The sequence below is a fragment of the Trichoplusia ni genome, chromosome 23 (assembly GCF_003590095.1).
Source record: "Trichoplusia ni isolate ovarian cell line Hi5 chromosome 23, tn1, whole genome shotgun sequence".
Taxonomy (NCBI): Eukaryota; Metazoa; Arthropoda; class Insecta; order Lepidoptera; family Noctuidae; genus Trichoplusia; species Trichoplusia ni.
The window spans coordinates 1,725,669-1,752,997 of NC_039500.1; the positions used below are offsets into that span (position 1 = coordinate 1,725,669).

The 27,329-nt window shown below is 35.6% G+C and overlaps 1 protein-coding gene across 1 annotated transcript; it reads left to right on the forward strand.

The window, feature by feature from the left end:
* Positions 1-4,661: 4,661 nt before the first annotated feature.
* LOC113504992 (myosin-3-like) lies at positions 4,662-26,650 on the forward strand. The gene is made up of 3 exons (XM_026887512.1): positions 4,662-5,743; positions 25,239-25,363; positions 26,453-26,650. The coding sequence occupies exons 1-3, from the start codon at positions 5,677-5,679 to the stop codon at positions 26,648-26,650; spliced, it is 390 nt and encodes a 129-aa protein (XP_026743313.1). The 5' UTR covers positions 4,662-5,676.
* Positions 26,651-27,329: the final 679 nt, after the last annotated feature.

Sequence of the window (27,329 nt, forward strand, 5' to 3'; positions counted from 1 at the left end):
TCATTATATTAAATACTAACTGCTTAGCCAGTGGTTTCAGCCTTGATTTTAGGCTTATGTGACTGTACGATATATCACACCCGGTATTATGAGCTTTTACGAAACAACCTTTAATTTAATCAACGAAGTGAAAAAGCTTGCGCATTATTCAAACAATAATTTTACTTGATCATATTAAGTTGGATCCGTCACTTCAGCACACTTAAATCTGTAGTCACTATTCGACCCACTTCGCAGTTTCGCTACAAATACGAAACATAACTTCAAGTTAAATAACATGCAAATTGTATGAGCTAATATTACTATCAAATTAAATATCCAAGTCAAACAGCACTGTTGGCTTTTGCAAACTCTAAAGTAGAGTTTCTAAAACTAACATTCTGGATGCACGCTCATATATGATTATAAGTCCTAAACTTAGTTTGTGCAAACAGAGCGAATGAAATGCAACTTCCTATGACGATATTGGGACGAGCGTCAACATAGGTACCTGTAATATACCTATATATTGCTTTGGATGTATGGTATTGGAATATTAATGCAGAAATGTAAACAGCAATGTATTAGATACACTAGAGATTACTCAGTGAAGAAGCAGAGTGGAACGATGAAAACAAACAAAATCTTTGACTTGTCGCAACCTCTAGTTTGTTAAATTTATAATAACTTAAAAGTGATGAGACACAAAGCTTAACTTGTAGTAGAACACCGATTCGTATCTTCATCTGTTATGCTTTAGCGTCCTGTATATCAGACCGCCGAGCATTCGCACAAACGTCACATTACAGGGAAAAGCTCAAGTTTATTACCACCATCATTTTGACTCCTTGTATGTCGTGACCGAATCTTAAAACTATTCTATACTGTAATTATTCACTCTAGTATTCCAAGCCAACATCACCAAATTATTCAACGAACCTTTATAATCAAAATATTTGCTTCTCACAAAGCTCTCTCCTCACAGCCGCAGTCTATTATTATCACCAAAAAGTCTTCCACTGCACTAAGTAATGTTTCTGTGCCGGCTCTCCTTTGTAACACAATCGCGCGCCCATTCACGCCGGTGCCTTTTTTTCTCCTATTCATCCCTCAGAGGCTCAGAGTCCTCTCCGTCATTACGACGCATGTCACAGATTACAATGATGTATTGTGCCGCGAATCCGCACATGTCTGTAATCAGAAACTTGAAAGCTTATTCATATTTAAGACGGGAACAGCTGTTATGATAAGATGAAATTAAAAAAATTTAATAACCCCCGACCGGTAGACTTTCACACCCCACACCTTGTTACATGGCTTGACCGATTTTTATCTTATTTGTCTAGAAACACATTCGCACGCAATTCGCCTTCAAATACGAAACAAAACCTTATTGAATTCGCTCAATTCAGCTATGATGCCACAGACAGACACGTCAAACATATATCACCGCTTTTTTGCGTCGAGGTTTAAAATTAAACAAAAAATTGCACGATTCCGCGATCTGAATAAAAATAAATTTATGTTTCTTTTTCTTTATAAGTCTTAGCTCATTATTTTGACCACTCAAAAACATCATTCTTTAGCTACTCTCCATTCGGTTTCACTCCAACATTGTCAAGATCAAGATAGTAATTGCTTTCGAATAATTTTAATAAGATGCAAGTCGTTATTTCTGTCACAAAAATGTACACGTCAATCTTGTATGTAAAAAACTGGTATCAAGCTGTACGAAACATCTGTTGTTAAAAAAATATCTGAGAATGAGTCAACACTGTCCATTTCTTGAGACCGGAACATTTTTTTTTCTGTCATTAACATTCGGTATTATGTTGTTAATGACAAAAAATGTCATTAAGTCATTAGCTATTGTAATGTTGTCTATTAAAATTGCAATAATACACGTTTTAAGTGTGAACGGTAACTATTGTTAGTGCACATATCTAAAAGAGTGATGTAGTAGGGAAAAATTTAGCAAAAGACAGATCACTTATCTAAAATCTGCATTCTTGCTTTTCCGATCAACAAGAAGCCAACCATATATTATACGTGAACGTCATGTAAGCAATATGAGATTCAAAAACTCCTCACCAAACACAATGACGTTTCTCTGACTGAAGTCACAGGTTAAATACTTTATTCAATCTGCGGCCGCCAACGCAATTGTTTCTATTCGTCTATTACGTCTGACCGTTCAACTTGCCACCGAAATTACATATTCTAGTCCTTAACACCTTTGGCTACAGCCCAAGGAGACGCCTAAACAATTTGCAATCAACAGACAAGGATGTGTGGATAACACGCCATTTTTCTAGTGGCTCGAATTGTTGATGCCTAAATTTTCGGGTCAGTCGCCAATTTTTTAGATTAGAATAAATTAACTAGCTGTGTGCCTGACACAAATGAAGAATAACTAAAAGTGAATTGGAGCTCTTTATTGTCCATTCCGTTCCAAATAGTTGATTCTGAGATTACATTTATGGTGATAGCGATATAAAAGCGTATCTATTCCGTAATTCGCTTACTCGACATTTTTACTCCAACCAATGTGTCTAACAAATGTCTCAAGCAATGAAACAATATTAATGAAATATTTTGTTTTGTTTCTCAATCTGTATCTACAAAAAAGTTTCCTCTACAATACCGTTAAAAGATTTATATCAACTAGAAATTCCTAACCCTACACGGTCGGGTCCAGGGTCGGTCTGCCGGCGATGACCCTTAAGAATGTGAAGATCACAACAATTAAATTAGTCACACTCAGTATCAGTGTGCCTGTCATGTTATTAATTGATTGGTGATCATTCACTGTTGAGCTGTTTGCTATCTTTGACATAATAAACTGCTGTGACCATTGAATGTAATAAAGCAAAATGTATTTATGTATCAATATGTACCTTAGTTATTTAGCTTTGAAAAATGTACCCGTAGTTGATTAGATTTTTTTAGAATTGTTTAGAAACACACCGTAACGGATGTTCAACAAAAAAACTTATCTAAAAAAGCACAATTAGTGTTCTCATAAATTATTACGTAAAACCGTCCATACAATATTATGTCCTCTTAATCATTTGTAACTTCACTCAAAAACCCATAAAGATACATTTAGATCAGTGCATTAGTATATAAAAATAGTGAATTACTATTTCCGGTGCAGCACGTGCCAGTTTTTACGGCTATTAGATAGCTGGAGATGAATGAGGCCGGCGCACGCGCAGCCACTGCTCCACCACGGGATATAAAAATAATAATCCTGTCTAAACACGAAACTCGAGTTTTTAAGTATCTGGTAGTTCCGTACATTGTAAATTTGAAATATTTTCATCTCCTTTCTAAGGTACAAGTTATAATGAGTTTGGCATGATTATGTGGATAGATTTCAATGTGAGAAAAATCAAAATCGTCTCTTTTTCTAAATTTTTCCATGATTATATCTAATTAAGACATTATATTTTTTTATTATTTCCAATAGTTTTAAGAATTTGCAATTTCAAGTATTTGACGTAATAGAAGTACATTAGGTATCAATATATACTACTACAGCTGAACTCGTTTAAAAATTCTTACCGGCGAGCAAAGATTCTTAACTTCATTACGCAAGATTCCTTATTTAACAACGCAACCCTAAAAGTCAAGCTGTTTTTACGGTTGTTCAGAGGCGCCGTGACCACAGAAAGTTGACTAATAGGCGGAATAAATAGCTGACCACTTTATTGTCGGATATGGGATATAAAAGTATATACTATCTTATTTTCATGTTTTAGCACTAGTCGATTTAATTAATTCCAACCGCAAAATAAATGTGGTCAACATAATTATGTAAATAATTATAGTTAAAAGTATGTGATTATTTGTGTTTTGTATAGTTTTTTTTTTCCGCACCTTAGTACTGGCATTGTTTATTCAGATTAAAAATAGTTTTTATCCTGACAATTTATTAATTTTTATATGATTCACGTCTCACGAAACGAAAACTCTAAATTATGTGCTGATATACAAATTAGAAACATTATCTTACTTTACATAAAACCTACATTTATAATAAACAAAAAATATTATGTAGGTACTATTTTACGTACAAAAAGCGTCATATTTCTGGATACTCGATTCCCTTTGTCATCGAAAGATAATCTCTCTTTCATACAGCCGCGAACAATCGGAAGCCGAACTACAAACATAGTAAACAGGCTTGAGGAAATGAACTGTCTATGTACAGTAGACCACACGAGTTGCTAAAGAATGAATAACGAATATCGACCTTACGGCATTGACATAAAGCTGCTGGGGATGTTAAAGTGTTAACACTGGTGTGTGCTGACTGCACCGTAACAACGAGCGGAATATAAGAATGTTTTCGCTTCGTAAAAATGTTTTTTCATAAATTCGAATTTCTTCTACTTCGCAAAACAAATTCTTATATTTTTTTTGAAAGTGGTAGGACGAGAAAGGGAATATTTGCAACATTCTTGTACCTAATATGTAGGTATTTAATTCTACGAGAACCAAACTCTATTCTCTGTAATTTCGTAATATTTAAACTGCAGTAACATTATTTAATTGTTTCTAGATACATTTTATAAATTTGTAGAAATCCAATTTGCGACTAATAATAAAAGAATGAAATGAAATTTATTTCACATATGTATTGTATTTTTTTAGTTTTCACTGACTGTAATAATATATCAAGAGCTAGAAGATTTCAAACCATTTATTTACTTAGGGCTGACCAAAGAGGTGGTGTTTAAATGAATTAAAGTAAAAAAAAGGTTCTATTATATTTGAAGGGCAAAAACAAGAACAGCTCGGGTCAAAGTCCAGACAGTGTTAATACAGGTTATAAAGGACGCTGAAAACTAAAACAAGCTTATTACAAGATAATGTGAGTCTTCATCGCTATCGCAGTCAACATTTCGCACGTGACAAGCTTGCCTACAAATTACCTGGCCGCCGTACGCAATCAGAAAACCAATATCGCAAATCCCCGGAGGCTGTAATTAAGTTGTTCTAGCTAGCCCCAAGCGTTTATTGTTTTGTATAGCCTACATGAACGCATTTTAATAGGTTATCATCTTCCACTACATAATCCCCTTGAGTGCTCGTAAGTTATTTGCTGTTATTATCCATGTAATTTAATTTTAACGGTACTTTTTCATCACGTTTATGCTTTACGGACATTAATTGGTCATGTGTTTCAATGTAAAGTGAAGGGAAATTAATATAATCGAGTTTAAAGGACAAAAAAATCTAATTACTATTATTGAGTATCACATGCCCGAGACGAATCTTGCATGTAAGCATCACCATGTACAATTATATCCCTCCCTAAGCATTCGAGGGTTAAACAATTTCACGAATTTAATTTCAGTAGCATTTCAAAAAAGGTCGCATATTCAAATGCCGCTTTGACATTTAAATATTTTAACGTTCTTTTTCGTTTTCGTATCTATGAATAAAAAGACGATCAGTTTGTCGGATATTGTTTTTGTGAAGGCTGTTTTCTGTTGAATTTTTTTTACTGCAAAAAGTGATTATTATTTTTTGATCGACTAGTGAAGCTTGGAAGTGTAGTTTAGGGTTTTCCAGAGGGCTGGAAACGTGTGTAGAATAAATAGCTTGCTGTAGGTAAATAGAGCAAGCGAGTGCATTGGCCGTCGCCTCGTTGTTGGTACATCGTGTTCGTTTACGGCACATCGAGCTATGTGCTATACAGGCCGGCTCGTGTCGCCGGGAAATGCGCCTGTTTGTGATGGAGAAAATGAAAATGGTTCGTAGAACTTTGTTACACTTTGTTAGATTAACGCTTTGATGTTGGAACGTATGTTGGTATATATATTATGTTGGTTCAGATTCTATTTGATTAGAGAAATTGATCGTGAAATCCAAGTGGTACGGTCACCATTTTTGATGGAAAATGACAGACGGTAAATTGACATTTTGTTTGTTTTGATATACAGTTTAGTACATTTTAGTACTTTGTAATGGATTTAATTACACAGTAAAAAAATCCAATATTTGTGGCTTTGTTCTTGCTTATACAGTAAGTTACTGTTGCTGTGTGAGCTTTTACGACCACGCCTTGTCAGAGACAATCTGTTTTGACCAGAGGAGTGCGACATCTTGTTACCAGAAATTTGAAATGTTTGCGTGTTTATCGAAATTTTTCACCAGTTTAAAAAAAAAACTACATAAAAATGAATCATATGTTCGTGTTAATATTAAGTATTTTCGTTTTGCATCAACCTGCGCTTATACAGCTTTATCCGTAACCTGTAACTTCGGATTTGGTGCAGTTATAAACTACCGGCTCATGCGCGACTGGGGAACCTGGTACTGTTACCACGACCTGTCGATATTTTAAACCTCAGGCCTATAACTTCGGGTCTTATCTTAATACTCCTCTTTGATTTTTTTTTTTTTTTTTTTTTTTTTTTTTTTTTTTTTTTTTTTTTTTTTTTTTTTTTAGCCATTACTTTCCCACTGCAGGGCAAAGGCCTCCCTTAGGTTCTTCCACTCTGTCCGGTCTATTGCTTTTGCCATCCACTGTTTGTGGTACGCATCCAGTTCGTCGCGCCATCTCATTCGAGGCCGTCCTCGTCGCCGTTTTATGTTTGATGGGACCCAGAGGGTACAGACTTTGGCCCAGGAGTTTTCGGGCAAACGACAAAAACTTTGATTTTAGATAACACATAATTTATAGCATTGTTCTAGCATAATTACATTCAAATCCCATTCCTGCACATACTTAAATATGTTATCAATACCATCCATGGAAACAAGACACCAATCTCTTCTATTCAAGTCGTCAATAGACCACCCAAATATTTACAAACACAAAACGAACAAATTTTTACGGAAACAAAAATAAAAGGTGATACATTTATATCTTTAGAAAAGCTCGTAAATCAGGGGACGGAAATGATATATATGTCGTTAAGGGTACATTCATTGTAAAGTTTTATTTATGGCTTGTTAGCTTCTGCCCTGGGTTTGCCCGCGTTTATAAGTGTTCCTTGTTCCGCTTCTAGTTTTATTTTACAATTTATAATTACAATGCTCTGGTTGTTCGTTCACACGTTAGTCATGTTTACAACTTGTATTTTAAAGGTTACATTGTTTATGCATTTGTTGTAGTCCATATTTTTTTAAAGTTTATTTGTTTTGGTTGTGTTGTTTGTACAACGTATTGAAGATTATGAAATGATGCAACGGTTTTCACGCGTATTTATTACAATTGCCCGACTAGTTTCCAACCTTACGATATAGTTAGTATAAAATGTAGTGCAGACGTTGTCACGTCAGTTAGTTCTTCTTCCATGATTCTCTGTTTTATTTGAATATTAGAGTAATTTTTCTAAACTGTCTGTTTTATGTTATACCCAAAATTATGCTTCAAAGGGCTCAGAACAGCTCGTAACTTCATCTTCAGTTATTCCATCATCATCATCATCATCATCATCACCATCACCATCAGCCTATATTCGTCCACTGTTGGACATAAACCTCACCAATTGCACGCCTGTTATTTAAACATAGAGTCAATATTGATTAAAATCCGCTGGAACGAATTATATTATTAAGAATCAAACTGGATTTTTTCTGTGACAAATCTACTTTACTCAAGTACCACTAGTACCAGTGCCAAAGCCATCTCCGTAGACACTTGACAAGTTACAACAATGCAAAGAAACGCCGACTATACGACAGTTATCAATGATTTATTTTATTTCAAGAAGAGAGGTTTACGGTCTCTTTAATATGTGTAGTCGTTAAAGTATAATGTAGTTGTAATACAAAGTGTTTTGTGAGTACTTCCCCGCTCGAAAGAGGGCCTAAGACCGCGTCTATAAAAAAAGAATAGTGCGAGCGTGACAAAGCACTTTATATTGTAGAGCACCGTCTCTTTTCCACAAATATAGTAAGATAACTTAGAGAGGTGGTAATAGTTCCTTAAATTTGTATGATTATAGTGGTTCTTTCAATTGTGATGGATTTGTTGTAAGATATTATGATGTAGACTTTTGTCATTCAAATAAAAAGTAATTTTGGCGATAAAAGACTTAAGATGGTGTTTAAGTTTATTTTAACATGATTTTTCGTTTTTGATGAGGCTAAAGTCGTGCCCTATCTAGAGTCAATCAATTGAGGTTTACTACAAAACTTTCCATTTTTCCTCCATTACTTTTACAACGTTTTTGACGTAAGAGCGTATCTAATTCCATTAAACAAATAAATAATAGTCGCTTAAAATATTTAACTTGGAAGACAATCTTTCATTTAATAAAACACTAAATAAATAATTGTCGTCGACACATTAAGCTTAACTAAAATATCCAGTTGCAGGTCAATTGAATTAAATGCCGGCGAGTACCGCTTTCGTTAAAACAAGCTTAAAGCAATTGATCGTCAATGAAGTGCGTTTAACAAGGCGCCTACCACCGCTCCTTAAACAAACGACTGTTCCGTTTGTGAAAGCAAGACGGCGATATAGCTTCGTAGAGTGCCATCTCACTTACTCTACTCCTATAGGTGTGTTATAGGAGGAGGTGGTAGGCCCCCAGTCCGCGGTAACCCCCACAAACACTGATAATCCAACTGAGCCAACTAATACGCCTTTGTTAAGTGCCCGATATACAAGTCAAGTGTTTATTTACACCGTATTTGGTATCTGGTTTGATTTCATTGGGTTTAATGAGCAAAACGCGGAAAGGCAAATTAAAAAACATTGGCAATCTTACACAGCAACTACTAGTGCGTCTGTTACACAAATGTCAAGTTTCATACACTAAAATTTATCTTATGCAGTTATAAAGTGAATTCGCATTTTTTTGTAAAAATCGTCGCAAATTACAACTTGCGTTATCAACACAGCATAACTGCGCTAAATATTTCATATGTAGGTTCTTACACATTTCTGACTACACATAAAAGCACAAATTTTCGCGAAAACGAGTTACTCGAATGTGACAACGCGAGCAATAGTGTTACAATGTAGCTGTTTTCATATGCTAGTAGGTACTCAAATACATGTGTTAGTACGTGCCCTGGTTCTGTCGCGTAAATATTTATCCATTTACCGGAATAATAAGTAGTATGTTGGAAAAGACGTACAGTGTAGAGATTACCATTTACAAAGATTTAGGTACTAGTAAATACTGTATACGGCATACATATACCAGCTATCCACTGGCAGGTTGAAATCCATCCCTCCCTTACAACTATAATCAGGATAGCAGACCAGATGTTGATACAAAATATGGAAAAAGAATATTCCATACTGACGTTTTGAAGTTCTTAAAAAAACTGAATACGTGCTGGCATGTTCTTACATCAAATATTTGCAAATCGACGTCACATCCGTACTCCAAGCGGCTCTCTAAGTGCTAGAGGCTTCGGGTAGCTCGTTTCACAGTTCACACACATCGCAATAAATTCTCGTTTCCCGATAGATATTCTGGTATTTGACTATAAATCCCAGTGACACCTGAACCAGCTAGATTGCGTCTAAACCAAAGTAGCGTGATTTTAGGCATCCGTCGAAACGTCAGTCTAATTAAACCATGTACGGGTCCAATTTACGTTTAATCACTTACTTTGATTGTCTACCCATGTGGTCTTGTATGTTATTCGGGGGTTGTGTAATTGACCTGGCTTACATAAATATTAACTGGCTTAAAATGTAATCAAGAAACCGTTTTCGACACGTCTGGCCCCAGTTGACCTGAGTGTCACACCTTGTAGTTAACCCATCCAGTCGCCCGTGAAAGAAGCCGCACCATGGTTGAGTGGTGCCCTAATAATAAACTTGAAACAAAATGTAGCATCACGCCTGTAAACAGGATATACGGAAGGAAGGCGCCAAAATTTCGTAATAAAATCTTTGGCATTAAGGTGACATGTTGTAACTCCTACTAAAGCATTATCTAGATGATGCGGGTACAGTGGGGATTTTTTTCGCAAAGAAGTAAAATATTAAATACTAAACCAGGATATGGTCCAAAAGAGAACGACGCCATCGTAAACGATATTTTCGTCCCAACAAATATTGTACGAAAGATAAGTCTAGCTCATATCGTACTTGTCTTGATAAACAAAAAGTAATCACCGAAGTTCGAAGTTGAATACTAATTAAAGGGACGTCAATATCGAACCAGTTTCGGGAACGAAACTAGTTTTTGTCGAGAAAATACCTATAGACGGCGTTCCGAAAATAACATTGGCAGGTCCTTGAGAGCCGCATTGTCTTCCACATTAGGTAAAGGCATGTTCCTCCCCACCCCTCTCGCTCCTACGGAGGTGACTCCTCGTTTTGCGAGCTCACGTGTCGAGACAAGCCCCGCTAAATTATGATACGACGCCGACGTAAGGTTTTTAGTAAAGAAAGCCAGCGCGGTAAGTGGAGATGAGCTGATGTCAAATTGAAAAATCCTTATTAAAAACTTCTTCAAGCTTATCGGATTTAGTTTAAATAGAAACCTGAAAAGATATTGGTTTATCTTTTCTCCCTTCAACTTTAATGAATACAGTATTTCAGTCCGGTGTTCCCAAACTAATAGCTCAAATATTTTCAAGTTTTCTCCTGTTTTTAATAATATATTCCTGCAGAGTAAATTACGATACCAGACGTAGTGGTTTTACGACGCATTCCTTCTGTCTGTAATTTCGTGAGGTTTGGGACATCGTTATTATTTTACGACTGCTAACATGCAGAATACTCTCGTCTTCGTGCGTAATCGTTTTGTACTTGCACTTGGCTATGTTTGTTTTATTGCTTATAAACGCACTGTTGGGGAGGCTGACGAATCCACTGCTATCTAAGACGGTATAAACTAAGTTGTTTTCGAGTGTCTCACTTGAAGCTTCTACAACTATTTAAAACTTGGCTACTACTTCACTAGTGTGACATTTTCTTGGTCCCGCCCGTCTTATAGTAGAAATAGTTTTCAGACTAGTTGTTACCGATTTCAATGAAATAGGTCATCTCCCGATATGGCAATAAGGTAATGATATATTTACAATTCAATTATTTATTAGCAATCCCTTATTAAAATCGGTCGATGAAGATAGTGCTCATAAATTGTGAAAATAATAGTTGCAATTAAACGGAGTGTGAATAGATATAATCTCTATAAACATTGTGAAAATGTTAGCAAATAACAAAAGGTCTCTCTTTCTCAACACATAACAAATATTTATTAAGGCGAAGTTCTGAGGCCTACAACATCTTCAATAAAAAAAAAATATCAGTCCTATTAACATATACATAACATGTTGTTAGTAGTGTTACATAGCATATACAACTATAAAAACTTATATCTAATACTCAATAAACCATGACGAACACATTGAACAGACGTTAATTATATGTTATTTTTTATTAAGTCGGTGTATTTGATGTTGATACAAAGTTTCTTTATACCACTGTATTACACTTCCCCTTAAAAGATTATTTTTTTGCTACTGCGTTAACGCTGGCTCCCCCTTAAAACACTCAATATGTAACATATCTGACATACAATAAAACAAGACAATTACCGCGTAATTATTTACTAGATATATCATTTTTTAGGGATCCGTGTTCAAATTTGTTTGTTTTTTTTTTATATATATTTTCTACTTTATATTCGAATATGATACGCAGAACCATCAACCAACCATATAATATGCGAACTAACATAGCCATCTCGTTTTTATGGTACGGTATCGTTTTGAGTCCGTGCACACAAATGGCAGTAAAACCATAATGCATGTATAATGGCCGTCTAATTGTCTGTACGTCTGCACACTCGGATGCCATGCTTTCATCTCGTACTGTTTTTATGTATAGAAATGTTTGTGAGCTGCAGTACTAATAAATTGTTTGTACTTATGTTAAATTATTTGGTATGGGATCTAATAAGTCGGTTAAGGGAAACAAATACCCCAGAATTAATGGCCGAATTCACCTCATTTCCAATGCATCAACATCATCATTTAAACACTAAAATTATATTAATAATGTAATGTGATGAGGATAACGATTACGTCTGCTCTTCTGGGGGGAGTTGGGATGGCTGGATTGACACCCTCCTAAAAGCACCCGATGCACAATAGGTCGACTTGAAGTCTACATAAATGCGGAAAAGGGAGTCGTATCACCAGTAACCAAGGGTAACGATTCCCCTAAATTATCTTTTTTTTCGGCAACTCAACCTTGCCGTAGTTTCCTACATTCAATAATATCGATGTCACATGTATTTACTTACTCTACTAAGTATTTGGCAGGTTTATGACACGCGATATTCGTTGCTCGTAGCCGATACGACATACGGTTATTTATCGCGCTCATAAAACGTGTTTATATACGTATGGACAAAAATAACTGTATGGATTTCCTTTGTGATAGTATTTGTGTTTAATATATCTTGTTTTTATGTAGATATATCTGAGAGGCCATAGTAAGACAGTTCTTAGATATAGCTTTTAGATTCGTATCCACTGGACCGTATTTAGATATCCTAAAGATTGTTTTTGGACCACTCCCCGTATGTTACGAGGAGCTATCCTCACTTTACAAGTGGTAATTACTAGTAACACATAAGATCACTCCGTTTTTAGTACTTTAAACAATTATGTAGTGCCTTTTTGCCAAAGAAAAGATTACCAAATTAAATACACATATAACTCAAATAAATCAGTCGTTTATTTATTTAAATTGTGTTGTTACATAAAGACACACTAAAACAAAAGGGTTGCTAGTAGACAATAATTAATAGGTGTAAAATCGTATCATATTTTTCTCTAGTGTCTGGCTTCCGTAGTCCCATTTCTCGCCGTTCATAACTTCATTCATCCATTTCTTCGTGTTTCATTTTTGCTTGCACATCATTAGAAATCGTTTAAATCGAATATTAAATGGAATTCTCAACTCTAGTACAATAAATAATGATGTTTGTATTTCTGAATGTCTGTCCACTGTCACATTTGGTCTTTGAGTAATGAATCAAAACTACTAATGATATTTTAATAGCATTTCTTTAATAATTTTTCTAAGCCGAGCATAAGAAATGCAGTGTGATTTTTATCATCATGGGAATATCATTTAGGAAAGAAATAAAGAAGTTACCAAAAACTATAAAATTACCACGAATTATGAATAAAAGTATCCTACAACCAAATAAATACTTCATAATTCCTCTTGAAAACTCACCGGACATCTTTTCTCTAACGATAATTTTTTTTTCTACTCTATAATATGTTTACGTTATACCCGAAATCAGAACATCTGACATCTTAAACAAATCTAAAACCATAAACCTACCTGTAATTATTCTATAGGTTGTATATTTGTTCTTATAATACAGTCTTTATTTACGCTACAACTGAACTGATTTAAAGCAATAATTTGAATGCCATGTTCTCAAGGGACCGAGACGACGGTTACGGTGCTTGGAGCTCGTGTGAACACCTCCTTATATGTTCCCATATCTGGTAAAGGCAGTACATGTCCTTAGGAAATTAGTTGTTTATAAAGTCAATGAATTTTCACCCCTAAGGTGCACAATATAAGAGTTAATATTTGGCTCCTATAGACCCATATCTGGTAGAAACATTGTTCTACATGTAAACAAATCCTTAACAAACGAATATAGTCTTTAAACTCATAGAATTCTCACCCTTTAAGTAGTGTACAATAAGAGCTAATATCGCATAAAGTTTAACAATCATAAAAGTCTTATGAACGGTTTAGGCATTGTACAAGATGATACATAAATAACCGTGTCATGATTACTAATTAGGAGCTAATCAGTATTCCGTAACAACCATTAACAAGTTAATAAAAGTAACCCAATAAATGCTGGCTGGTAATAAATGAGCTGGGAATGTACAATGCCTTATTCATGGAGATTTCACAAAGGAATTTATTAGCGATGAACATTAGTACTAGAGACGGGGATTAGGTTTATGTTAATGTCATTTTGACGTTTATAGCTTGCGAAATACAATGGATTAAGGGTATTATTAACACTGATAGAATTCATATTGAAGGGATTTTAGAAGCGCAGATAGCTGACCATGCTTTTGCCCCTGTTTCTGAAAAGCGGTGCGGCTCGTTCGAGCCACACACATGGTACATTCGTTCCATGTGAAAATGCACAAATCCAATTTATTCTAAATTTCGAGAATTCTAGGATTGGAACTGATTTGATTTTCGTGTTTTTCGTTTTCATTTGGACCATAATAACTACAACTCGAGCCGAACACACTTTTATAAGGACTTTCAAGTCATCTAAAGAAAAGAAAATTCCAATTTTAGCATCGTCCTTCACACAAAAACTTTAAACATGCGTTGGCAATCAGCTCCAGACGCGCCTCACTTTGTAAGTGGTGTCCAAAAAGATAGAAAAGTGCGCTCTCTTGTATCATGTAAATGATACAAAAAAATAATTTGGATAGTGTTAACGGATTTTCGTTTCTGACTGTACATTTTGTAAGGACAAATCCGGAGCAAATGTGGGCGTAACGAAAACTTTGCGACAGCTGACTATTTAAACACGAGTAAGATTAAAATTTGCGTGCGAATTAGATTTACAGAGTGTACAAGAAAACGCTGTCCTTTTACAAAAATAAAATCTTTGTGGCGTGAACTGAGTCGTACCGTTTTACAGGGCTAGGGAAAAGCAAGAGATTTTTTTTATAAACACGGCTCCCGCTCTAAGGAATTTAATCGCGCGGTGTTTCACAAACATACAATTCACATGCACAATGTCACCCAGACTTAGAAACAGATGAACGATTTCATGCTTCCAAAATCCCTTTAATGTGAATTCTATCAGAGTAAATTACAAGCACCTTCTCTCCGAATCCTTGCCTCCAATAATATTATTTCCCTGTATATGTCTTTTCATGTGTAGTTTCGAAGTCTTAATACTTAAATATAATATTTTAAAAATAAAATACGTAACATAACATACTGGGCTAGTATTTATCTCTGTTCACAAGTGTTAACACCGTTTCTAAAGTCACCGCATCAGTATTCTTGTAACACGTTAGAAAACCTAATTATCATAATGCTCCCGAGTCGGGAAAATACCTAGGTTTTAGTTATCTCCTGTCGCTAGAATGTGACCTAGCATACTAAACGTGTGCTCAAACTTTTGCTACCAATCTTAGCGGCAATTCTCATAAGTGTATCAATAAGTTTTATTATAAGCTTAGTATCTAAAAGCGTAGCCTTACATGGTCTACATTATTATTTAGTTAATATTTTGATCTAATCAAATACGCGGGGCGCACGTGCCGTGAAATCGCAAAAGATAGAGAGGTCTGGAAGAGAAAGAGGGAGGCCTTTCGTCCATCATCTAAAACAGACTGTAAAAAATAAATTATGCATAAAAAATGTCCCAGCAAACGTTTTGCCATACAATTGAGTTTTTTTGGAATAAAAGAAAGCTGTCTAAAAAATAGATGTCCGATTCTCAGACCTACCGAATATGTACACAAAATTTCATAAGTATTGTTCGAGCCGTTTCAGAGGAGTTACATTTCATAAACGGTGATACGAGAATTTTATATATTAGATAATATTTAGATAAAAACATTTTATGTAATATTAATAAATTTATATCAACGTGCCTCCACAAAGCAAAGACCTCTATTTATCCTATTCCTAACAAAGGCGGGTTTCGTTTTTGTCCTTAATTATGGCTTACATAACGGCTCATAAGACTTTTCCCAAGATTCCTAAGTACGCTTATCCCTCGTAATACCTACCTAACCTTTTTAAGATCATTCTGTCTCCAAGAAACTCGGTATTTATTTCCTAAGCAATAACATTCCGGTGGCGTTATTACGTATTTTGCCAAAGCAATAGCAAAAGTCGCAGTAAGATGACATAACTTAATATGAATTAGCAATTTAACCTCAATGTAAGTCCAATTCTAGTGTGTTTTTGCTTTTGCTACGTATAATATGATTTACGTAATAGTACTCGAGAATTCGTTTACGAGTAAAAGGGGCTTGTTAATAAAAGAACGCTCCTGGACTATAAACGTTGTTATATCGCCTACGCGTCGCCTCGGCTCGCCTGTGTGGGCTTCTTTTTAGGGATCCGCACTCAGAAGTTAAAAACATATTACTAAGACTTCGCTGCCTGTCCGGCTGCGTAACCCCCAGTCCATCCATCCGTCACCAAGCTGTATCTCGTAAAAACCGGAGCTCGGAGGCATCATTAGGCTTTTGAAATGGATGGCCAATTGTTTTGGCAAATTTGTGTCTTGTTTTAGTCTCTTTATACGAGACCCTCAGTGACACGAGTCTGTCTCACACTTGACCAGTTTTATTACTCTCACTCGCCCTAGGTTCCCTCCGCCGGTTCGCCTACACGTTATTTCTTTTCAATTCAGCGTAATGTCGCAATTGCTTAGATATACGGAGCTTGTTAGACTTGCGACGAGTTTTATTGCTTTATTTCCACAATGTGATTGTGGGTAAGTCATTGGCAGCCTACAAATGATGAGTGTGAATGTTATTCGTTATAAATTATGATTGAATAAGTTTGTTACGAAACTTGTTTATTAACACGCAAACGTATTTTTCTTTGAAGAACAACTTTATCGATATTTTTTGCCAGACTTGGACGTGGAGTTAGTTATACATTTAAAAAGCGTAGCCTTGTAGAAATGTAACAAAATCGTATGAAAGAAAACTATAGAAGTGATTGCCATGTGCACAATTTTAAAAGCAGTTGTATTGAATTTAAACATACCTGAATAACCTACTACTTAAAACGTTTAATTTAACTAACAAATCATTACCACCCAAATCGAAACGAAAATGTCACCCTAAAAAGATATACGTTTAATCTAAAATTCGATTTCATTTTATTGAATTAGGACACTTGAATGTTCTTACAAAACGGGTGAGGTTTGAATGGGGGCTCCCACCTAACCCCCAAGCTCGGCGGTCGGGTCCCTTGTACCAATGTACCGTAACCTGTGTCGTGGGTAGCGCCGGCGCCAAAGACCCGTTCCTCTTTTGATACAAGTTGACAGCAACTGGAAGCATTGTTAGGGTTTAGTTCTTGAAGTTTGAATGCGATTTCTATTATTGATATGTCTTTTGGAAGTTCTGATTTGGGACTGTCCCTTGAAAGGAAGTTAAGTATTTTTATGAATAAGCTTTCGAATAGTGCTGTTTGGATATATGGTTAAGTTTCGGTATCTATTTTTACTGGAATATCGTTAAGGTGATAAACATGTTTTACACAAAGTGTCCGTTTACGCTTTTTGAGAATCCGTTATTTGTTGTTTTTAAGGACCATGTCGCCTACTAAGGTCATAATGATTACTATTTAATTTTATCTTAAAACGATTTTCCGATTAATTGAATAGTTTAAGATGCTTATAAATATGGTAACTGTCTTTTTGTATTATTTGGTACTTAATAAGATAAACATTCATAAAACCAAAATTATTTGCACCATTACACTGGAATGGCAAAACAAAAAACACCTAGAAACTTCGAGGAAACATCCGATAAAGCAAAAACCGTCACAAAGACAGTTAAGTGGAAAGAAATTTTCATTAGAGACATTTTTCAATTTCGGCTCTGAAAGCGCTGAGTCACATTGAATAATAGATTATACGCAACAGATATATTAGGGGGATCGCACATTTGAACGAAACGAAATGATGTAAAACAAACGCGACGCGGCTAAACACGCGAGTGCGTGCCTGCTGTGCTTACAGACTTGTTTCTAATAGGGCTGCCACGTACATTTTAAATAAATTATCTTAATCTACCCGTGATTAACTTTATTCTTATCTACATGAATTGTCTTGAAATGTCTCTTTAAAATATAACTCTGCTTAAAAGTAATGAAATAGGAGAAAGATATTAGATAACGTTAGGTAAGTAAATAATCTTGTGTTCTTGATTGTATTGTAATCCTTTCTATATGTTTTTTTTTTAATTATTTATTTGCCTTGACTTATCATCTCTAATAAATCACTCAAGCAAAATGTTGATTTAATTGTTGTTTTCATTAAATGCCCATTTATGAGATTTCAATATAAAACCATGAAGCCTTTTTATAAAGTATATTATAAAGAGAACCATTCATCTTATATAAATTTCACGGTAAAAAATAATTAGTCTACTGGTAAATATATTGTCTGCCAACCCTAGTCAATAAGAGGCTTTCATTCATGGACATTTGTTGGGACCGGGCGGTGGGCGAAGATGGCGCGCGATACGATTGCGTCAATAGAGCTTACAGCTGATTCAATATTATTAGATATTTAGAGCGGCTTGGAGCATTACAGTTCACTAGCGAAGACTTATTATGGAGGGAAGGTAATAGAGTATGAAAATTGTATGATCAATTGTTTAAAGATTTTAAAGCTTTTGATGAGCGATTTCTCGTAGAATTGCTATCATTTATGATGAGGTTTTCACAACTATGTTGGGGTCGGCTTCTACTGTAACCGGATGCAGCTAAATACCAGTCTTTTATTAGGAGCGACTGCCTATCTGACCCCCTCAACCCAATCACCTGGGCAACACGATACCCTGAGTTTAGACAACTATACAAGAATTATATAAAACATGTGATCCATAAAGCCTAATAATTCGTCTTACTTTCATTGTCATCTCGTCAAAACACGCAGCGCCTGCGCTAACATTAAACAAACTTTCATAATTAAACAGTCTCTCAGATGATAACTTAACACCGGTCACCGTGCTGACCACCTTCCGCAATGTTTAGTAAATAATTTCACAACGGTTAAGATCTCTTTGTTCGTCCTAACAATAAGTTGTATCAATGTATCTTACTAATAAGGTAGCGTGTTTAAGTTGCGGACATTGTAAATATGTTTAAGGATTATCGAGACGCCTTGTAACAAGGGAGCCTACCTCTACATCACCTCTAAACATACAACTAAAGAAGCAGGACAACGTACTACAGCTTGTATATCGCCGTCTTGTTTCCCCGGCTGCGATAGTTTTACTTTAAAGGGTTGTTTTAAGCCGTAAGTTAGTCTGTGTGGTTAAGACGTAATAGTCTTAACTTGAAAAGGTTGTGATAGTTCGATAGGCCAGGTTCTGTGTGCGATCGCGGTAGTTGGCATCGCGTTTTCATGGTCTCAGGTATGAGGCAAGGGTGAAGCGCCGGTGTTTTAAGCCGGTAAGATTCATGCCTCTCCGCCTTTCCCAGGGCTGAGAAAGTCCCATGAGGATTTCCCCGTAAAAAAGGTGCATAAAGAGGTTGTTCAAGATGCGAGGCAATCTATTTACCTTGCATCGAATAATCGAGTGCATTGGATTCAGTTGGCAAAATCTCACATTGACGGCGCGCTTATTTGCCAGAAACATTTGTATCTGTAATTAAATCTGTGACTCTCCGATTCTTTCTCTTGTCCAAACAGTCTGAAGGCTTCGCATACATCAGGATCCAGTTGAACAGCATTGAAAACAGATATCTGATCCCATTTTACTACACACATTCCTCGCCACGCTTCCCTGAATGAAACACACCCTAATCCTAAGCTGAAATTAGAATATAATACAAAAATCATCATCATCAAGTCATTGATTAAGTTCCTCTTTCAAAACAACCGCTTTACGTAGATATCTAGTATACGTTACAAACAGCCTTAATAACTCAGATAATCAGGTTTTAATTCCGCGTTCGTTTATGGTCGTCCTGGATCAATCAAGGCAATTATTGTCCTAATTAGCGTAGGACTTGTTTTTCTACGTCAAGGATGTTTTCCTAGAAACCTATTTTTGTCGTGAACAAGCGTGGTTATGTCTGAAATAGGAATTTTTGCACTGGAGTCGGATAGATTCTGAATGTAGAAATTATTTTTATTGTCTTCCTCAAAAGTTAAAAACGATATCCTGTTACTGAAGCGGTCCACTTTTTGTTAGTCATCAGATGTTTTTGTCCATTTTTCCCAGGCATCTATGAAGTTGGCTTTCCTCCTTACCTGATGCAGCTTACCTCCTTATTTAACTTTGATCGACTATTAAACCTCCATTCCTCATTTAATTGTGTTACCCAGTAGGAAAACTGGTAATTACTAGCCTTATTTTGTTTAAACCTTACTATTTTTCGATTGAAATTATCAAAGTACTTCTGGACGGTATAGAAACTCTGTTGCCCCACTTAATATGTTTATCAACAAATTATAAAGTAACGTTTCGATTTAGTCTTAATGTTAATTTGTTTTTAATCCGAGATGAAATAATGTCGTGATGTTTGATATATCTTTCGCTTCCAGACTGTTTAATAAACAAGGAGAACATAGTTGTTTCAATTATAACCTTCCGAGTACTATACAATATTATATTGTAATAATAATAGCACCCTTTGATGTCCGATTGCCGGGCATGCTCCAATAAAGGGAAGTTTGTAGGCAGTGATCGCCAAGCTCACTGTGGGTTAGCCATTGCAGATTCCAGCATTTGGAACTCGAGATTTCCTCATAATATTTTCCTTCACTGTTTGGAGAAGTGTCTTAGAATACCTAAAAAATCAAAATCCAACCGCAAGACTACCACAACATCAAACTTGGTGTCTTCGAATTATTTGGTTTTGTAGGCATTGTGAATTTTATTAACCGTTATATATATGTAGGTATATTGACCGGACAAAACAAACATTACACCTCGAGTCATAATCGTAAAATATCCTCGCATCCGGCTCCTATTGTCTTCAATCCAGACCAGGCGATGATGATTCACAACCACAGCCGCAACACCGACACTTGACCAGCTCCCTAAAAACACATAAAAGTAAAACAGTCGCAATAGTAGAAGCGAGATAGAGCTACGTTGCGTAGCGCGCCATCTCTTACCCACAGCGATACTATAGCTTTATAACTTGATGATAAGTCCTCGGTACTCGACAGTAATTGTGCAAATAATGTGTAATATTGATAAGTAGCTAGTGCGAGGGCTCCGATGACGTATTTTATCCGCAAGTGACATTTCCGTCCGATAACTTCTCTGGGAACGGCTGGACCGCACTGATTTTTAGTATTTTTTTGCACTACATAAATCTCTCATTCTTTGTGAAGTTTTTTTTGTATAAATTAAAATACAATTAAACAATTAATTATGAAAGCGTGTAACAAAAGCTATTATATTAATACTAGTCAGTTATATCGCGTTTCCAAGAGAACTTTTCAAAAGTCCGGGATAAAAACTATCCCATGTTCTTTCTCAAGGTCAACTCTATCTCTGTACCAAATTTCATTAAAATCAGTTCAGTGGTTTAGACGTGAAAGCGTAACAGACAGACAGACAGAGTTACTTTCATTTATAATATTAGTAGGGATAACTAATATTCACGGAAACAACTAAGTGACGAGAATATTCTATTTCGACGCCTTTTCAGTCTCTGATTATTTCTTCAGGATAATTATAGTCAATTAGCTTTGTTATTTATAGACAGGTGATCTTCACTTTCTAGCAAAGTAAACGAGAGCTTATGTAGAAAACGATGAAGGTAAATAATTATTGGATAAATCACGAAATTTCGCTCAAAGGAATTCCAATAATGAGTCCTGTTTATTTTCATTTTCAACCTAATAACTATTAAGAGCTCTTCGTTTTGACCTAAAATTGTATTGTCAATTGAACAAGGCTCTCTGGAATTCAATTTGTCCTTATTATGTCTTTTTACAAAATAAAGTGATTGGTTTACTTCCTACGTTACCTGTGACTGAACCTGAAACTTTTTAGTTAAGTTTACGAGTCTTTTATTTTAAGTTATCTTTAGGCACATATTTGTATCTAAATTTAGTGTTTTAGTATGTTTTAATAAATACGATCCTATTAAAAGTTGAGCAAAACAAAACGAAAATCGAAAATAAACACCTGTCCCAATATGATATCCATTCTTAAAAATACACGGTCACGTAAATAACAAAATCACATACAAAAATACAGAAATCTTTCACGAAATCGTTTATTAAGCAAACACGTTAGTGCCTTAGGAGTAATAAAAACAGTTATCAATCGCTCAGCCGATAACATCGTATTTGGGGTGCCCGGGGGTGCAGGACCGAGATCGATGTAAATTGATATGCTTACAAGGGCGCCATCTTCAAACCCGCTCGAAATAGTAACACTGACACGTGAAACTAAACTTCAATAAGCATTTACCGCCATCTCCAAAACCACTCGATAATTTTAGCGACAATTTTGTCACTTAAGTTAAAGGAGAAGTCTAGCGCTCTATCTTCAAACCACTCGATATGAAGTTGATAATAATAAGTGAAAACGCAGAATGCGTGTGATCCTATCATGAACTTGATTGAAATGTATGTCAACTTGTCAATACTTCTCTGAAACTGTCACAGGGATAAATTTAAAGGAATCGTCTTATATTGCTTAGAATTAAGCTGCAAGGAAATAAGATATTGTGCATATTAAATTAAAGAATTAACACTCGATTTCGTTTCAGAAACTGAGTCACTGAAGTTAGGCTCATTATTAATCGTGTTACTATAGTTTTCACTGACTTTATTGGAATAAGTAGCAGTGACATACCTTATGTAATAAAAATGAATCCCTATTTCCCTTGGTTACGCAAGTCAAACCGCGGGGCACAGCTAGTACCTAATAAAAGATCCTGAGGGTCTACCGCCATGTCTTGAAGTAAAATTATTGCGTGCAAAAAAGAGAGACGGAGCTCTACGCCATGTATTGCACTGTCACATTTCCACCATAATAATATGACTTTTCCCTCGGAGCTTCTATTTAATGTCATGTCATAAGCCTTTAAAAAATAAATATTTGGGTAATTTAAATGGCATTAATTCATAAGTGTGAAAAAGCTATTCAAGTTTCACCTGTCAAAGTCGAACAATGTCGCTGTCGTAGTAGTGACCTCAGGCTGTCGACATTGAGACAACATTGCAGCCCTCGAGGATTTCTCGACGTTTATTGGTATAATTATTGTTATAAAAATAATATGAAATGGGACTTAATCTGTTGTTCAAGTTACAGCTATTTACGAGAAAGTTTCTTTTTTGTATTTTGTCGTAGTGTCCCAGAATGGTTTTCAAACACGACAGGCTACATGTATCGTACTTGAAACCAGGTTCCTACATGTATACTATCATTACTATCTTATACTAAAACTTATTAATCTGTGTTTAATGAAACATTTTTCTTCCATTGTGTTTTTCATTACACCTCAACTTACATACCAGCTTGCTTTCTACTATGACGGTCTAATCTTTCTAAATAAAAAGATTGATGTGTGAGATACGTTTAAGATAGGTGTTAATTACCATGTTCGCACCGGATTACCTTTTCAAAGTTATATGCCGTGACGTCGGTCTAATGTATGGCCGACAGTTAATAACTCACTTATTACACCGCTTATCTATCTTTTATTAATTTAAGTTGCCTCTTTAATTTTATTATAGAACTTTTTTGAGGGTGTATTCACATTGTTTAAGTATGGTTTACTCACGCGTGAATATTCGATTGCATGGATAGCCGAGTGGTTGAGGTCGCCACGCCAAAACCACTGTGCGCGTCGTGTCGTGGGTTCGATCCCCGCGTAGGACAAGCATTAGTGCGTGTCTTTGTGCACGTGATTTGTTTGTTTGTAAGACCCCCGCGACACAAGGACTAAATTCCTTACTGCGGAAGACTTCGTACCCATTCGGAATCATATGAGCTGACGCAGCGTCGGGATTAATGAAAGCGCTTTTAATATTCTGTAGTATAGAATGAATTTTACTAAGTAAAATACATTTTAATGAATTCTCGACCTTGTCTTGTCATCCAACCCTCAGGGTGAAATGGTCCTCTCTCCTGAGTTGTATCATGAAGATTGATGAGAGTCACTTACGCGCCGACCTCTATCACGGCTGGCTGAAATAGAGCTTTTTGTTAAAAATAACATTTTGAATAAATCGTAGCTTAATGATTAATCTGTTGGAATTGTGTTTTTTCCATGCAGTTTTGTTTTTGATCCCACTCCTAGGCAAAGGCCATAATTATACCAACATGGGGGGCATATTGGTATGGTTAGTAATAAAGCTGTTTGTACGATTATGTCGTGAAACATAACTATAAATATGTTGGTACATACTTGAAGTATTGTGACAGTAACATAATATTTGTCCTCGTCACACCTTTCCTTTTTAATGACGTCATTAATAATTCTGCGTTTTTATTTGTATACTTTAACTATGTGTTAGATAGTGACTAAGTATGTGACGTTACGACTTAGTGTTAGTGCATTTCGCTTTAACCTGTTTCGTTCGATTGGTGCTTTATTACTTCAGCTACTAGCAAAGATTATTTTACATTCTTTACAAAGATTCTTTTATGCTGTCATAGTCAATGATGAATCTTGCATTTTCCGATATCTCATCTCGTTTTTCTCTGTAACTACGTCTTTACAGTATGGAGTGAAGGGTTAAGAGCTTGGTTAAAGGGTTAAGTGCAGCAAAAATATCTGCCAGCACTCAACTCGCAATTTTATAAGCTTTCAAGTTGATGTTGTTAGGGCAAGGATACAGAAAAAGAAAGGTCTTGCCAAGATCTCAAGCACATTGGGCATTGGATATTACAAGGACGCAAAACATTGGCAAAAAATTGCTAGTTTTTGGCACTGTCCAGACTGAATAAGTAGAATTTTATTTCAATGAGTTGTGTGAGCTATGCATTTTTGAGAAGAATTAACAATATTTTTAAACAGAACCGTGACAAATAGTAAATTATTAGATGGTATTGTACGTACACATAGGACCTCATATTTTCTCTAAGAAGTCATGACATATTTTACGTTGAAATCCTTGAATATTGGAAAAAAACCTGCGCAGAATATTCAGCGTCGAATGGAATATATCCCGAAATTAGTTCAAGGACCCTCGTACTTTCCTGAGAGTGTTTCAAATAATTGGAATATGCTTTTATGACGTAAATCATGACGCTCGTAAAATAAAACTTCGTTAGTTTGTGACAAACTTTTCTGTGTGAATCAATTGATTTATTTTTAGTAAGCTAGTCTTTTGCTTGGGTATTTTATTCATTTTAAAACATGCCTTGTCTATCCGTCTTTGTATTGGTTTTATGCTCGATGTCGCTAGATATATTTACCCTAGATTATATTTTTCAGTTCAGTTCAAAAGTCTTTATTTTTCTCATATAACATTAAATTACAATTATTATGATTTTGGAGGATCAACTTAACGCTCATGAGAGCTATATTATGAATACCCAGACTTATATATTTTTTTTTGTTCCAGACAAGATGGAGGAACGGGAAAGCGCCCCGGACCACGGGGTCCCGGACATGACCATGATGCCGGAGATCACGGAGCAAGCCATCAACGACAACCTCAAGACGCGATACATACACGACCTCGTTTACGTATCCTTTTCTAACTATTGTAGCAGAAATATTTTATTTGCTTTGCTTTTCTTTCCTTCTTTGACTAGCAACTACCTACAGCTGTAGCTACGACTAGCGACTGTATAGTCTGGGTGAGTTATCACTGCATTTGGTTTTGTACTTTTTGTACTGAGAAGAACAGTCGGTAGTTCAGCTCTCTAGCTGCCGACATGGTTTGCGCTTTATTCAGCTTCTATCTATGCAAGGGAACTTTGCTTTCCATGGAAAGCAGCTGAATCGGTTGTTAGGTCCTTAAAATAACAGAAGGCTAGCATTCCCTCTTTACAATCGATATATCGACCAAGGCCCTTACCCAATTATGGGTCCAATCCAAGTAGACAAAATACATATTTTTGAAAATTAGAGAAGCATTTATAATGTAGACAGTCTGCCAAAACTATTTAAATAAATTAAAATTGCAAGTCAAAGCATGCTCAAATATTGCTATAAGGAAAGACGTATCGTTCTTTTCCCCGATGAATTTAGAATTCATATTAAGCAAGGCACACATGTACTCGTATGTTTTAATAACTATTTTGTACGAGACTTGCTATGCCGCCGGCTTGATAGCGGCAACTCCGAGCTGCTGCCAATTTTGATATATACAGTCCATTAGAATATTCTGGAAGCTATTTACTTTAACGATGTTTCTGTCTGCGTTGCAGGCAAGTAAGTGATGTTTTTAAAGGCTAATAAAGATGTACTTTAGTTTTGAGAATAAAGCTTTTGAGTAAGTAAATCTTTTCATCCAATCTTTTGGACATACCTACATACGTTAGTTTTTTTCGACAATATTGTTAAATATCTACGTTTGTTGTATTATAATTGTATTCAAAACACGGCTCGGATAGGGTATTGAACTCTGCGGATGAAGTTGAGGAAGAATATATCTAATTAGTTCACAACAAATAAGGTTCAATATTAACGATATCAATATACGCGACATAATTGGGTTGTTTGTTAGATTATATATTAATCTAATTATCCTTGTTCTACCTACAGCCTACATGCAATGGAAATTCTATATATTTTTTTTTACATAATAATTGTCCTTAACGATTTGTACAGACTTACACGGGATCTATTCTAGTCGCAGTGAATCCTTACAAGGAGTTAGGATGTTACACAACGGTAAGTTTTATGAATTTTCCTTACTTATTAGTACTTAGAACCTACCACCAAGAAAATGATGGTAGGAAGCAATATGCAAGATACTTATGTGATATCGGATTTCTCACGCTTATTTACCGGGATCTGCCGGAATAGTTTCGGACCTAACTGGAGTTTCTAATCATAAGTTGACGTGACCCTCTAAATGAGACGGGCGATCCCGATAAATATGCGGGAGGAAACCTTTCTATCATTGAAATATGAATCATCCTAACGAAAACTACTACATAGTACATATAAAAAAATAGAAGTTAGTTGCTTACGTTTTAACAAAATAATCATTCGCAATACCGGAACAGCGTATTCCCTTTCAATTCATTCAATGAGAACCTCTTAACGAATGATATAGAAGATTCAATGGCAACAAAACCAACAAGCTTACTATGTATCACTATTAACGATCATCATAAATGGAGGCTGAACAACAAAAACACATCAAGGTGTTACTCGCTTTAAGAGTTCCTCCCAATTGTCTCGGGCGTTTCTTTAGCAGTTCCCCGTCACAATGGCAAGTTTCCATCAATTGCCTTTCGCTGATAAACAAGAGGAAATCATAAATTATTCAGTAGTTAATTATCTATTATGTATGAGTGCATACATTAGTGTGGGTAGTGATACACTTGAATAGCTCCTAATTATGTTGACGCTGAAAACTGTGTGGGCTTTGTCTTTCAGTAGACGTTTCAGTTAATTTGCCTTCAAATGCAAAATACCTTCAGTTGAAATTGTGAATGTAAATGTTTGTGTAAACTTTTGTGAGATGGTATTATAATTT